Source organism: Zophobas morio, unplaced genomic scaffold (genome assembly GCF_036711695.1).
Source record: "Zophobas morio isolate AGI-343-1 ecotype UQ-CSIRO unplaced genomic scaffold, CSIRO_AGI_Zmor_V1 ptg000004l, whole genome shotgun sequence".
NCBI classification, from domain to species: domain Eukaryota; kingdom Metazoa; phylum Arthropoda; class Insecta; order Coleoptera; family Tenebrionidae; genus Zophobas; species Zophobas morio.
This window is the reverse complement of record NW_026972109.1, coordinates 5442813-5458863: the sequence shown is the minus strand read 5'-3', so window position 1 is coordinate 5458863 and position 16051 is coordinate 5442813. Positions and strand designations below refer to the sequence as shown.

General features: G+C 36.7%; 2 protein-coding genes and 2 pseudogenes across 2 annotated transcripts; all 4 read right to left on the bottom strand.

The window, feature by feature from the left end:
- Nucleotides 1-3251: 3251 nt before the first annotated feature.
- On the bottom strand, nucleotides 3252-5104 carry LOC135138763 (cytochrome P450 4C1-like). The gene is made up of 5 exons (XM_064068772.1): nucleotides 4906-5104; nucleotides 4748-4857; nucleotides 4421-4697; nucleotides 3926-4371; nucleotides 3252-3878 (listed from the first exon to the last, which is right to left on the bottom strand). Exons 1-5 carry the CDS (start codon nucleotides 5072-5074, stop codon nucleotides 3345-3347), a joined length of 1536 nt encoding a protein of 511 aa, XP_063924842.1. The 5' UTR covers nucleotides 5075-5104; the 3' UTR covers nucleotides 3252-3344.
- Nucleotides 5105-8424: 3320 nt separating this feature from the next.
- On the bottom strand, nucleotides 8425-10429 carry LOC135138795 (cytochrome P450 4C1-like; annotated as a pseudogene).
- A 138-nt stretch (nucleotides 10430-10567) lies between these two features.
- Nucleotides 10568-13735, bottom strand: LOC135134224 (cytochrome P450 4C1-like; annotated as a pseudogene).
- Nucleotides 13734-14409, bottom strand: LOC135138832 (cytochrome P450 4c21-like). Its single transcript, XM_064068858.1, has 3 exons — nucleotides 14072-14409; nucleotides 13917-14026; nucleotides 13734-13868 (listed from the first exon to the last, which is right to left on the bottom strand). Exons 1-3 carry the CDS (start codon nucleotides 14232-14234, stop codon nucleotides 13755-13757), a joined length of 387 nt encoding a protein of 128 aa, XP_063924928.1. The 5' UTR covers nucleotides 14235-14409; the 3' UTR covers nucleotides 13734-13754.
- Between the last annotated feature and the right edge of the window lie 1642 nt (nucleotides 14410-16051).

The window sequence follows — 16051 nt, the reverse complement described above, 5'->3', positions numbered from 1 at the left end:
TTTGGAATGTACACTTCCATTTTTTTTTAATTCTGTCAAAAACAAAACACCAGAGGCCCTAAGATTTTTTCAGATCCATTCGAAAACAAAACAACAGGGAGCCCAAGATTCTTTAAAATTTTTCAAAAACAAAACACTAGATGCTCGTGAGATCCTTTAAAAATCTTTTAACACCAAAATGTCTGAGGCACACAGGATTCTTGCAGTTTTTCAAAAATAAAATTGTCTCAAAAATAAATCATCTAGGACCCCCAAGAATTACAAAACTCCCTAAATTTTTGTCTAAAAAAGCAACAGGGAAGCCCAAGGTTCTTACATTTTTGGGAAAAAAAAGACTAGGGATCCGTGCCGATCTTTAAATTCTTTCAAACTTAAAACTGCAGAGGCCACAAGATTCTCTAAAATTCTTACGAAAGCCAAACAACGGGTGTCCCTGAGGTTTTTAAAAATTTTTTCAAAAATAAAATGCCAGGCACTGTCAATATTCTTTTAAATTCATTTAAAAAAATACAACACGATAGTCCAAAATTCCATCAGGTTCATTTCACACCAAATCAACAAGGAGCCTAAGATTCTTACACATTAAAAAAAAGCAACAAAAAGTCCCCAAAATTCTTAAACTTTTTTCGAAAATAAAACAACAGGAGCCCTTAAGATTCTTTCATTATTTTGTAAAAAAAAACACATTCATAAGGAGCACCTGAGATTCTTTCACATTTTTTCAAAAAGACACAAAGGACCCCTGAGATATTTAAATTTCTGTCAAAAATAAACCGCCAGGAGCCCACGAGATTCTTTATCAATTTTTTTCATAAACAAAACACCGAATGCCCTTGAGATTTTTTTAAATCAAAAACAAAACAACAAGGGGTCCAAGATTCTATAAAATTGTTTCAAAAACAAAATACTAGATGTTCATGAGATTTTTTAAAAGTCTTTTAACACCAAAAAGTCTGAGGCACCCAAGATGCTTGAAGACTTTCAACAACAAAATGCCGGAAGCTCTTGAGAATCTTTAAATTCTCTCAAAATAAAAAAACAGGGACCCCCAAGAATTTCAAAACTCTTTAAATTTCGGTCTAAAAACCAACAAGGAAGCCCAAGGTTCTTACATTTTTGGAAAAAAAGACTAGGGATCCTTGCCAATCTTTAAATTCTTTCAAACATAAAACAGCAGAGACCCCAAGATTCTCTAAAATTCTTACGAAAGCCAAACAACGGGTGTCCCTGAGATTTTTTTAACTTTTTTAAAAAATATAATGCCAGGCGCTGTCAAGATTCTTTCAAATTCATTAAAAAAAATACAACACGATGCTCCAAGATCCCATCAGGTTCATTTCACACCAAATCAACAAGGAGCCTAAGATTCTTTCACATTAAAAAAAAGCAACAAAAAGTCCACAAGATTCTTAAACTTTTTTCGAAAATAAAACAGCAGGAGCCCTCAAGATTCTTTCATTATTTTGTAAAAAAAAACACATTCACAAGGAGCACGCGAGATTCTTTCACATTTTTTCAAAAAGACACAAAGGGCCCCTGAGATTTTTTAATTTGTGTCAAAAATAAACCGCCAGGAGCCCTCGAGATTCTTTACCAATTTTTTCATAAACAACACACCGAATGCCCTTGAGATTTTTTTTAATCAAAAACAAAACAACAAGGGTCCAAGATTCTTTGAAATTGTTTCAAAACAAAATACTAGATGTTCATGAGATTTTTTAAAAGTCTTTCAAGACCAAAACGTCTTGACGCATCCAAGATGCTTGCAGCCTGTCAAAAACAAAATTCCGGAAGCTCTTGCGAATCTTTAAATTCTCTCAAAAACAAAACAGGAAGGACCCCCAAGAATTCCAAAACTCTTTAAATTTCGGTCTAAAAAACAACAAGGAAGCCCAAGGTTCTTACATTTTTGGGAAAAAAAAGACTAGGGATCTTTGCCGATCTTTAAATTCTTTCAAACATAAAACAGCAGAGGCCCCAAGATTCTCTAAAATTTTTAAGAAAGCCAAACAACGGGTGTCCCTGAGGTTTTTAAAAATTTTTTCAAAAATAAAATGCCAGGCGTTGTCAATATTCTTTTAAATTCATTTAAAAAAATACAACACGATAGTCCAAGATTCCATCAGGTTCATTTCACACCAAATCAACAAGGAGCCTAAAATTCTTTCACAATAAAAAAAAGCAACAAAAGGCCCCTAAGAGCTTTAAACTTTTTTCGAAAATAAAACAGCAGGAGCCTTCAAAATTCTTTCATTGTTTTGTAAAAAAAACACACATTCACAAGGAGCACCTGAGATTCTTTCACATTTTTTCAACAAGACACAAAGGGCCCCTGAAATTTTTTAAAATTCTGTCAAAAATAAACCGCCAGGAGCCCTCGAGATTCTTTATCAATTTTTTTCATAAACAAAACACCGAATGCCCTTGAGATTTTTTTAAATCAAAAACAAAACAACAAGGGGCCCAAGATTCCTTAAAATTGTTCCAAAAACAAAATACTAGATGTTCATGAGCAGCAGGGACCCCCAAGAATTCCAAAACTTTATAAATTTTTGTCTAAAAAGAAGAACAACAAAGAAGCCAAGGTTGTTTCATTTTTGAAAAAAAATACTAGAGATCCTTGAGACTGTCAAGTCAGTAGCGTAACATGCATACTTCAGAAGGGGGTGGTTTTTAAATTTACACGCGGAAACTAAACCTAAGTGAACTGGTCAACAGGCTAGCACGAATGCGGATGAATCTATCAGGCAGTAATCTAAACAGGTGCAGGTACCCATCCCAGGTGGAAAAGTTCACTATGACAGAGAAACGGTGACGGACGCCTCTGAGCGTGCGCCCATTCAAAAATGCTGGATATGTTTCACTGTACTAAAGGAGCGAGAGAACTTTCGACCAATTTTATTGACTAGCAGTGGAATTCAGTAATCTAAACAAAACTTAAAACTAATCCCACGCACTTTCAGTTTTGAATTTCATTGGCTTATTTGATTAGATGGAAATAAAATTTTATTTTGTCATGTGACCGAATCTATTTATAAAAATTCAAAGTGGCCCCGCCCACCCACCCAATTTTCCTCTTGATCACTCATTTATTGAACAAAAACGGAGTTTTACATTGATAAACACTGGAATCTAGACGAAAAAGATATGTTGAATTTCGTTTACTATTTAAGTACCGACTACAACAACAAATGAAATCTGCTGAAGATAAATCTATAAGTGACACTTAGGCGCGATTTAGGTAAACTTGATAAATTTTTGAATTTTTTATTAATAACTTGCAATTTACTGATAACAAAAAAAAAACAAAGCGTACTTGTACAATTATAAAACAACTCATTATTTTAGCTGATAAGGTCACCCTCTTCTTTACGTGGCACAAACCTGACCTTTATGCCCTCTTTAGTCCTTAGAACAATATCAACGACAAGGACAATAGTTTCCGGGGAATCAATCGGTTCTAAAACAAAATTGCTTAAAACGCCACAAAGGGCAGCCTTCATTTCCAACATGGCGAATCTCTGCCCTATGCAGTTTCTAGGTCCAGCGCTAAAAGGTAAGTAAGCATACGGATGCCGATTTTGACAGTTCTCAGGAAGGAACCGATCGGGATCAAATTTCTCAGGATCAGGATAAATATTAGGGTTATGATGAACGTCGTAAATATGTAGAACCACGGTCAACCCTTTCGGGAGCAAATGACCTGTGTGAGTTTTCAAGTCTTGTCCTAAGATTCTCGAAATAAAGTGCACGCTAGGATACAACCGAAGACTTTCTTTAAGACACCGTTCCATATACTTCAAGTTTTGAAGTTCGTTGTAGGTGGGTTTCTTGTGAATGTCACCAAGTACTTCCCTCATTTCTTGTACAATGGTTTCCTAGAATTGACGACAATTACAACATTCTAAAAGGGGTGAATTCTTACTTGGGCGTGTTTGTTGTTCGCTAGAAGCATTAAAGTAAAACCTAGGGCCACAGACGTTGTGTCGTGGCCTTCGAACATGAAAGTGTCCACTTCTTCCTGGATTCCTTCATCGTCGATGCTTCCTTCGTTGCGTTTGACTGAAAGAAGAAGATCTAGCATGGCTAGACGTTTCTTGCCTTTGTAGACGTCGTGTTCTTCTTTTGGTAGCTCGATGTCGCTGAAATTCTTCTCTCTTTCTTGGATCACTTCTTTGGTGAAGTGGTGTAGAATTTTTGTTTTTCGACGTTCTTGGAGGAATCTGGGGTTGAAGGCAACGTTACCTGCGTCTTCCACGCACCATGGATGGGTTAATCTGTACAAGAGGATGTCGCAAACGTCGTAGATTGCTTGTTTATAGCGATTTTCTTTGTCGGTTTCGAATTTAAGTTTTGTTCCCATAGCGGTTTCTAGAAATACATATACACAATCTAGGCTTCCACAAATAAAGACTCGCACCTGTGATTGTTTTTAGGGTGAACTGTGTTATATGCGGGGTGATGTTAATGTAAGACTTCTTACACTCCTTTTTCAATTCTTGTACCAGTTTTTCTGTTTCTTCGTTGAAAACCAAGATGAACTCTTGCAAAATATTGAAATGGAAAGCAGGTGTTAAGATTCTTCGTCTGGTTTGCCATTTTCGACCGGTACTAGTTAAAAGTCCGAATTTAAGCCATCTGTGGAGCAGTTTGTAAATGTATCCTTTTTCGTTATGAATAGAATTGGTCAAAATTAACTACAAAGCAAAATGGACTGATTTTCTAGAATGTGTAATAGGGAATTTACCTCGCAGTCTTCGGGACTCACAATATTGGCAGACCCTTTATAAACCGAAAATATTTTATAAATGGGGTAAAACTTTTGCGCCAGTTCTCTTAAAGTAGTGAATATTTTTTCTGAAAATGAGGTGTAAATTGTTTTTCTTTGAACGAAATACATTGTACCTGGTGTTCCTTGTATGCAGGTAATATTTCCAACCACTATGTTAGATCTGGGAGGTCCGTCCAGTTTATGCACCAGTACATAACTTCTGATGGCGTCCTTGATTTGTGAAAAACGAAAGAATAGTAGTATAGCACAAACAGAAGAAATGATTATCAAGGAAAGAAGCATTTTGAGAAGGTTTAACCTTTCACTGCATAGTGCTTTTACTTATTTAAGCAACTATAGCAAAAATAGTGCTCTTTATCGACTTATCTTTCACACTCGATTATACAATAGATTACAATCTATCAAGTTCATCTAAAAGTTCGTAAACTCTGAAAAGTATTGTCCTTAGTTGTAGATTTTTACTTTGATCATTTTTGTTGATGTTTGTTTTCTACGACGTATTTTTGGTTTTAATTTTGCAAATGTAAATGTTTTTGTAAAATTCGATGTAAAGTTCATTGTCCTATATATTCCTAAGGAAAATTTCAAGTATCGGGGTGATTTGAACTCATCATAACAAAACTCTATTCACGATAACATTGTATCATTTTCATAAATTGGAGACTCGTGTCCTAATCAATAGGTACAAATTTCAATTTGACTCATTTTTGATGGATGACACGAGGTCAACGAAGTTGTGATTCCGAGATAAGACCGCCAAAAACGGAAAAATTTTGTCCATAACTATTTTTAGATCTGTCAGGATCAAGATAAATCGCATCATTGTAATAGTAGATAAACGAATTTAAGAATGTTTTCAAAACCAAAATGCCAGAAGCTCTTGAAAATCTTTAAATTCTCTTAAAAATAAAACAGCAGGGACCCTCAAAAATTCCAAAACCAAGTTTCTTTAAATTTTTTTCGAAACAAACTTCGGATTCCCTTGAAATTCCTCGAAATTCTTTCAAAAATAAAACACCAGGGGCCCCCAATATTCCTTCAAATTCTGTCTAAAACAAAATAACAAAGAAACCCAAGGTTCTTGCTAAAATAGGACTGATTGTGGCAAATTACATGGGTGGGACTATTGCTTGCTTATAAAACACTCTCTAGGAAAAAGTTAAACTTAGCCCCGCCCACCCACCTGTTGTCTCATTTTTTTCTTCTGAAATAAGAAATAAATCGTATAGCAAATAGTACAACAAAAAAATACGATTAGCGTTTTTTTTTTATTTTTTATTAGCCTACGATCTATTAGTTCCCATTCCCACTCTACAAAATAATATTAATTAATCCCGCCCACCCACCCCGCCTCCATTTCAGTGATTCATTATTTTATTTTGTCCGAATCAAAGGTAGATCTCATACTGAACAAATAAAATCGTTAGAATGAGGACAGCGAGGGTGGGCGGGGCTAGTATCTGCTAAGATAGGACTGATTTTGGTAAATGACATACCATTAAAAAACTAAAGGGTGGGTGGGTGGGGCTAGCTCTTGCTAAGGTAAGACTGATTGTGGCAAATTCCATACCCTCTTCTTACTTAGGGTGGGTGGGCGGTGGTAAAATTAGATAAGATAGGACTGAACAAACTTAAGGATCGTCACTGTAATGAAGAAGAGGAGGGTGGGCGGGGCTACTGCTTGTTCATGAAACTTAGCCCCGTCTACCCACTCGTTTTCTCATTTTTTTCTTCTTAAATAAAAAATAAATCTTATAGCACATAGTGTAACAAAAAAATACGATTAGCGTTTTTTTGTTTTTTATTAGCCTACGTTCTATTAGTTCCTATTCCCACTCTACAAAAGAACATGTAATTAACCCCGCCCACCCACCCGGCCTCCATTTAAATGATTCATTATTCTATCTACTCCGAATGAAAGGTGGATCTCAATTAAACAGAGATAAAATCGTTAGAATGAGAGCAGCATGTGTAGGCGGGGTTAGTACTTGCTAAGATAAGACTGATTCGGGTAAATGACATATCTTATAAGAAAATAAAGAGCGGGTGATCGGTGCTAAAACTTGACAAGATAGAACTGAACACTGTTAAGAGTCGTCACTAGAATGAAGAAAGGGTGGGTGGGGCTAACTTTTTACTTCCCGAGCGTAACCGAAGGAAGAAAAAAAATACAAGGGACCCTTCACAATCTTTAAATTCTTTCAAATTCATTTTAAAATAATACAGAGGGTGGCCCAAAATTCTTTCATATTCATTCTACACCAAATCAACAGGGGAGCCCAAGATTCTTTCACATTCTTGAAAAAAAGATACAAGTGGCCTCCTGAGATTTTTCAAAAATAACTCAGCTGGAACCATCAAGATTCTTCTACAAATATTCACAAAGAAAAACGGCAGACACTTGAGTTTTTTCACATTCTTCAAAAAACACAAGATTTTTTAATTCTTGCAAAAATGAAACACCGAGTGCTCCCGAGACTCTTTCAAATTAATCCCCACCAAAATTATAACACCTATCTTAACAGTCGCTTAAAAAATAAAACGTATAATTAAAAAAATATAAATATTTTTCACAAACATACTACTCTATCAAGCTCAATGACATTATCTTGCCAATCAATTTATTTAAGTATTATTGTAAAAAATGTACTCATTCAAAGTACAAGAATGTTTACAAGTCGTGTTAAAATAGTTATAAATAACACAAAACGATTAGAAATGTAGTAGTCTATTAAAAAAATGTCTTACAAGGTCCACTATTATCAAGGGGGTTCAAGTTTGTAAAACGAGACGCTTGCGGCAGTTTTTATAAAGAAGGGGTGTTATTATAACTGATAAAACAACCTCCTTATACAATTTTTTCTAAATTTAATGTCCTTATTTAAAAAAAAAAAAACATCTAAATCAATAAATCAATTTAGTTACTTTGAGTGCCTTAGTTGGCCATTCAAGTTACTTTCGAATGTTGGCACACTGAGACAAATGCCAAGTTTGACATTAAATTTCCCCACTTCGTTCTGGGTATCTGAGTGCTTTGAACAGAGGAACAATGAATTATGTCACATTATAAGTTAGGAATACCATTTCACAAAAAAATGCTTCAATGTGACTTTAAAAATACCGAATTAAAAAAAAAATAAGTAAAAACTCTTGCTTTACGTATTTTGTCAATTAGTCACTAATATCAATAAAGGAAAAAAATGTCGCTAATTGTTCTTAGACATACGTAATTTAATCAAATATTTACACCAAATTACTGCGGGTTTTTTGAAGTTGACGTGGGCTTCATTTTATTTTATTTATTCCCACCTTCATTGGGAACTTGTGCACGTCAGTCGTGGTTACCAGCTTAAAATTGGCATACGACTTAGACACAGAGGTTGTAGACCTGAAAACAGTCATCCAGACCTCAGAACAATACGTAAATACATAATCGAATTAATAATATTCCCAAATTAATTAAGATTTTTATTTTGACAATTTTTTTTAGCTATTTATTTGTCTTTAATTTCCAGAGGACTCTGAAATGTGTTCACTTTTTCGGAGCAATTTTTACGACTGTATACATTTCCGATTTAATTTTTTTTACTAAAAGATACTTTGTCTTTCTTAAACAGATATTGGAAAAAAACTTGTATAAAAAATTTATTGCACAAATACATTTCATTCAAGCCCTAACGATATCCTAGAGGTACAAAACAGCCAATAATAATTATCACCAGATTTCTTTCGATACTTCATAACAAAAGCAAAAAACATATATTAACATCAGTCAAGCCACTATTTCTCGACATCTTTCTTTTAAACCCGCGCTAAAATCTTCACCTTCACATCCTTGATCGGCCGAAGCACCAAATCCGCCTTAAACTTCACCTCATACATATCATCAACTTTCTCCAACCTAAAGTTCCTCAAAATTCCACAAAGCGCCGCTTTCAACTCCAACAACGCAAATCTTTACCCTATACAATTCCGAGGACCCGCACTGAACGGAATATAGGCGAAAGGATGCCGTGCGCTGACATTCTCCGGCAGGAATCGATCCGAATCGAACTTCAAAGGATCAGGATAAAGCTTGTCGTTGTGATGAACGTCGAAAATGTGCACATGAATAACCGTCTCTGCGGGAATTGTGTGGCCGGTTCTGGTCCTGAATTCTTCACCAGTAATCCTGGAAATAAAAGGAACGGATGGGAAAAGGCGCAACGTTTCCTTGATACACCTTTCGGTGTAGCGCAGTTCTTGGAGATCGTCGTAGGTTGGTACTTTCGTTGGACCCACCACTGACAATTTCTCCTCCAAGACTTGGGCTTGAATGTCTTGAAGGTTGGCTAGAACGAGCAGGAGGTACGAAATAGCCATGGAAGTGGTGTCGTGGCCCTTAAACAAAGAATTGTGAATTAGTTAAATCAAGTACTGGAGTAGTAGTACCTCGAACATGAAAGTGTCCACTTCTTCTCTTATTCCTTCGTTATCGATATCCGCACCTTGGTTTTTCGCTGACAGAAGCAAATCCAACATCGCTAGTCGTTTTTTCTTAGAATAAGTTTCCACAGTCATTTCTTTCTCTCCCTCCTTGATTATATTTCAGGAAAAATCGTGCAGGATCTTAATCACGCTACTTTCCTCTCTAGCGAGTTTACTGAAGTAGAAAATCGGGTCAAAACACAACCAGGTTTTGGCCAATCGCTTGAAAACGATTTGCACTATTTCGTGGATCGCAGCTTTATATTTTTTTTTGACCCATTTCGTCTATAAGACTACTGAAACCCATCGCTGTTTCGACGATTGTTTGAAGCGTGAAATTAGTGACTAACGGTACCACATTAATAGTACTGTCACACTTGTCGTGCAATTTTTCGACCAACCTTGACGTTTCGTCGTTAAATATAACTAAGGACTGTTGAAGAATGTTGAAATGGAAAGCAGGGGTTAAAATCTTGCGTCTTTTGTGCCATTTGACGCCTGAGCTTGTCAAAAGGCCGGTTCCCAACCAGTTGTGCAAGAACGTATAGATTTTACTTTTTGTTAAGTGTTTGGTGGACGATAGTACCAACTAAAACACGTATAAGAAAGTATTTAAACGACATTTTAATTACTTACTTCGATGTCGTTAGGGTCCAGCAGGTGCACGATGTTATTATACGGCGTTGAAAATCGATATATCGGGTAGTACTTTTTCGAGTACCGTCTAATTTTTTTAAACAGCGTATCTAAAATAAAATAATAAGGTGGCAGTTTTAGGACTAAATTAACTCACCAGCACGCATCAACAAGGGTAAATTTCCCAAAAGGAACACTCCAGGAGGGTACGGTATATCTTGCAGCAGTTTTACATCCCGGTAGAATTTCTTGTACGCTTTCCGAATCAACACAATTGTTAAAACAGTACTTATCAGTAACAACACATAAAACGACATGTTTGGCTCGAATCGAGTGTACACAGTCGACGTACCAAGGACTCGAGTTTGTGAATGTGTACTTTGTACCAGGGTCGATGTTTTTTTTACATGTTGATTGCATCAATATTACGAGCTTTTTGTGAACAGAATAAATATTGTAGGTAAATATTGATCGTCCACGAACGAAAGTGTGGCTAACGCGCTTTCCGGCAGCGGTCGTTTATCTAACAACTAACTGAATCAACCAACGTAATATATAATACCGGTTTTCGCGCATTGTCTGAGGTTCTCGCTCTCTTGGAGAAGGTAAAGGATGACTTAGGTAGAATATAGAATATCGACAAACGGGCTTTGGATATTGTTAAGATAACGATTGTGTCCCAATTACCTGTTTATTTTCAACTACAACACAACATACATATAAATACAAGATTCCCTAGAATTCTTAATCTAGTTAGCTCCTGTTCAGGTCGCGCTGCTCGCTTAGCCTGGATTAACAAAAACCATACTAGCGCTGCGAATTCATCTAGAAATATCTAGACCCGTGGCAGGATCCTAACCTTAATATTTTTCTTGGGTCGTAGTACCAAATCAAGCCTGAACTCCACCTCGTTGATATCATCAATCTTCTCTAGCTTGAACTTTCGCAAAACCCCGCAAAGTATACACTTCAACTCCAACAAAGCAAATCTTTGGCCGATGCAGTTCCGAGGGCCTGCGCTAAAAGGAATGTACGCGAAAGGGTGTCTTCCTTTAACATTTTCAGGAAGGAATCTATCGGGGTCAAACTTTAGTGGATCAGGGTAGATGTTTTCGTTGCGGTGGCTATCAAAGATGTGGATCTCCATGGGTGTACCCTTTGGAATTAAGTACCCGGTTTTAGTGGTGAAAGTTTCGCTTGCTATTCTGAATATAGAAGGAACGCTTGGAAAAAGACGTAAGGTTTCTTTGATGCAACGTTCGGTATATTTCAGATGTTGTAGATCTTCGTAGGATGGCAGTTTTTCTGAACCAAGTACTGACAACATTTCGTCTACAATGCGATTTTGGATGTCTTGAAGGTTGGCTAGAATCAGAAATAGGAAAGAAATTGCCATGGAAATAGTATCCTGGCCTGCGAATATGAACAGATCTAATTCCTCTCGTATTCCCTCGTGATCGATATCAAAACCTTCATTTTTGGCTACTAGTAACAAATCTAGCATAACTAGTCGTTTCTTTTTAGAATAAGTACTCAAATGACTTGAGACGTTGACCATTTCTTCTTTTCTGTTTTTTATTATAATGTTTGAAATTCCGTGAAGTACTGCCACTAGAGAACTCTCCTCTTTTGCCAACTTAGTCATTTTGTAAATGAAATTGAATGCATACCAAGGTGAACATAAACGTTGTATGAGTACTCGGTCAATGTTGTGAAGCGTTTCTTTGTATTTGTGTTGAACACTGTGATCTATGTTGTCTAAACCCAGCGCAGTTTCAACAATCGAGTGAAGAGCTACATTAGTTAGTGGTGGTACCACATCTACAACTTCCTCGCTTTCAGAAAATTTTTGCGCCAACTTGCAAGTTTCCTCATTGAATACGTTTATGAATTGTCGAAGAATGTCAAAGTGAAAAGCGGGTGTCAACAACTTGCGCCTGGTGTGCCACTTGGTGCCTAAAATGATAGTTTCAACAATTATCTGCACAAGGTTGAAATGTAGTACCTGTGCTGAGTAGCAAACTATTTCCTAGCCACTTTTTTAGAAATTTGTATCTTCCACCTTTTGCCAAGTGTTTAGTGGACGATAGTACCAACTACAATTATTCTAGAAAAATTGGAGCACGGGGAATTCACAACTTACTTCGATGTCATTAGGTTCCATGAGGTGGACAATGTTGCCGTAGGGTACTGAAGATCGATATATGGGGTAGTACTTCATGGCAAAATAGCGCATTCTTTTAAATACGTTGTCTTGAAAAAAGCAGCGTCAATTTTAAAATATGCACAACGCAAAATTTACCTGGATGACCCACGTAGATGTATGTATGTCCAAAAAAAAAATGTTCTTTGGGAGCCGGTATTTTTTCTAGAATTTTTCTACGTTCACGTTTTTCTTTGAAGAAGAGTAAAGTTTTAATGGCGATGGTCGCCAACCCCACGATAAATACAACCCAGATCAGAAACATGTTAATACCAATATGTGTTTACTGTGAAACTACCAACCTAGTACTACCCGTAATGGCTTCGTATACTAATTGTCACAATGTACGATAAAAATAAAAACTTTTCGCCACATAATTGGCCTCACCATAAACATAATGATACGCAAAAAACAAAGCGACCATCATTCAAACAACTATTGTTTTTTAAAATACAACAATTATTTCAATTTAAAGCCTCGTCAGAATTTTCACTTTTATATTTTTCATAGGCCGAAGTACCAAATCCGGTCTGAACTTCACCTCAAACATTTCATCAACTTTCTCCAACTTAAACTTCCTCAAAATCCCACAAAGCGCCACTTTCAGTTCCAACAAAGCAAACTTCTGTCCGATGCAGTGGCGAGGTCCTGCGTTAAAAGGAATGTAGGCGAAAGGATGCCTGGCGCTGACATTCTCCGGCAGGAATCGATCAGGATCAAACTTCAGATGGTCAGGATAAAGCGTTTTATTGCGATGAACACCAAAAATGTGAATGTGTAAAACGGTACCTTCGGGAATATCGTACCCGGTTTTGGTAGTAAAGTCCTCACTGGCGTACCTCGAAATAAAAGGGACCGACGGGAACAAGCGTAAAGTTTCCTTGATGCACCTTTCCGTGTAGCGTAGTTCCTGGTGGTCGTCGTAGGTTGGTACTTTCGTTGGACCCACCACTGACAATATTTCGTCTAAGACTTTGGCTTGTATGTCTTGAAGAAGAAACGAAATAGCCATGGAAGTAGTATCGTGGCCCTTAAACAGGTATAATTATGATGGGGTAACTTCAAGTTGGTAGTCGTAGTAGTACCTCGAACATGAAAGTGTCCACTTCCTCTCTAATTCCTTCGTAGTCGATATCCGCACCGTCGTTTTTCGCCGACAGCAACAAATCCAACATCGCCAGTCGTTTCTTTTTAGAATAAGTACCCACATGAGACTCACTACTCATCTCCTTCTCCCTCTCTTTTATGATGTAATTCGAAAAATCGTGCAGTACTTTAACGATGGCACTTGCCTCTTTCGCCAGTTTGCTCCAACTATAAACGGCGTCCATGCGGTACCACGGTTTAGACAAACATTTTTAAAAAATTGCCCCGATGTTGTAAATGGCATCTTTATAATTCCTCTGGGTACTTTCGTTTATATTGTCAAGATCCATCGCGGTCTCCGCGATCGACTGAAGCGTAAAATTGGTGATTGGTGGTACCACGTCGATAATTTTCCCGTTTTCCTCCTGAAGTTTATTGACTAGTTTGGACGTTTCTTCGTTGAATATGTTCAAGAATTTTTGGAGGATAGTGAAGTGGAACGCCGGGGTTAAAATTCTGCGTCTTTTGTGCCAATTCGAGGGTGAAAAAACCTAGTAGTTGTGCATTGGGTTATACGTAAATGAGAGTGGTACCTGTGCTGGTTAAAAGACCGGTTCCTAACCAGTTGCATAAAAACGTGTATATTTTGCTCTTTGATAAGTGTTTGGTTGACGATAGTACTAGCTAAAACTTGTGTAAAGAAAAACGAAGAGCGCATTTCCGAGTACTTACTTCAATGTCGTTCGGTTCGAGGCAATTAGCAATGGTAATATAAGGAGTGGAAAACCGGTAAATCGGGTAGTACTTTTTCGAATAAAGTCGTATTCTGGCGAATATGTCATCTGCAAATGTTAATGAGATAGAGCTAATGAATAATTTATACCTACCAGGGTTGTTGGTGAAGACGTTCAAATGCCCCAAAAAGAACCGTTCCGGAGGGGCAGGTACTCGTTGAAGTACTCGTTTATTTTTGTAGAATTTTATATAAAATCGTACGAATCTTAGAACGACAATAACCACGATTGAAGTAATGAGCAGATAAGTCAACATTGTGACGCAGGAAATCAGATTAAATAATTGCACTGCGGTGGTACCACCAAAGCCTCGACAGCAGGTCTTTAATAACCGTACAAATTTTAACTTTTATATTTTATCTGACTGAGCATGATCTGACTGAGTACACTCATGTATGTTTGATTATTAATGAGAATGTAATTACAACCAATCCCAAACGAGGTGATTTATCAACTAATAAAAAAAGGAATTTGTGTATGCCTGCTTTGTGCATACTTATTGTCTCATAAAGAACCGGGAAACGCGAAAACAAAAAGTCGGTGCGTTTTGTTATTACTTTATTATCACCAATAGAATAATAAATTGTTGTTGCTGAAATGACTTAACAGAATTCTAATTTTTTTAAATTGATAGCTTCCGACCGACGATCAAGTCGAAAATCCATTGCGGTTTTCTTTTGATTGATCTTTTTTAGAACAAGTACTAAAAGAATAAGACGCAAAAGGAAACATTTATTAGGTACCACGTAATTAAAATAGAATAGAAACGAAATATCTTGCTATTTTATTAGAAAAACACTGTTTTAAGTAGTAGTTCCACCAGTACTATCAATCATTATCATTTAACAACTAATTGCAGCGAATAATTACCTCGTGTACACACTTATTTAGGGTTAACGAGTTTGGAACTACCTTCACACAAAACAAAAACTTATCATTACTTTATCAACATTTTCCAGACTATCAACAACGATAATGATTTTCAAACTTTGAAAAAAACAAATACGTCAAATAATAATTAAACATGTGTCTTTATTAGACGGCAAAAATTGAAAAATTATAACAAATTTAATTCCGGTCACGTCACAAATGAAAGGTGGATCTCAATTAAACAGAGGTAAAATCGTTAGAATGAGAGCAGCATGTGTGAGGGTGTTAGTAGTTAGTGCTAAGATAAGACTGATTCTGGTAAATGACATACCTTATAAGAAAATAAAGGGTGGGTGGGTGGGGCACGTATTTGCTAAGTTAAGAGTGATTGTAGCAAATTACATATCCTGTAACAAAATAGAGGGCGGCTAGGCGGGGTTAGTATTTATTAAGATAAGACTGATTTTGGTAAATGACTGAACAATGTTAAGAGCAATCGCTGGAATGGAATAGGGGGTGGGTAGGCGGGGCTATTACTTGCTTATAAAAGACTGTAGCAAAAAGTTAAACTTAGCCCCGCCCACTCACCCGTTCTTTCTTTTTTTTTTTTTCTAAAATAAGAATTGGACCTTATAGCAAATAGCATATAAAAAATTTACGGTGAACACTTTTTTTAACAGCCTATGTTCTATTAGTTCCCATTCCCACTCTACAAAAGAACATATAATTAACCCCACCCACCCACGCCACCTTCATTTCAATAATTCATTTTATCTAATGCGAATGAAAAGTGGATCTTATACTCAACAGACATAAAAGCGTTAGAATAAGAACAGCGCGGGTGGGCGGAACTAGTACTTGCTAAGATAAGACTCATTGTGGCAAATGAGATACCTTCTAAAAAAATAAAGGGTGGGCGGGCGGGGCTAAAACTTGCCAAGATAGAACTGAACAATTTTAAGGGTAGACACTAGAATGAAGAAGGGGCGGGTGGGTGGGGCTACTACTTGCTCATAAAACTAGAAAACAAGCTAAACTTAGCTCCTCCCTTCCCCATTTCACTAACTTAAAATACAAGGGACCCTTGATAATCTTTAAATTCTTTTCAGAGCCAAAACTACGGGTGCTCCTGAGATTCTGTAAATTGTCTTCAAAAATAAAATGCCAAGAGCTGTCAAGATTCTTCAAAATTTTATTAAATAC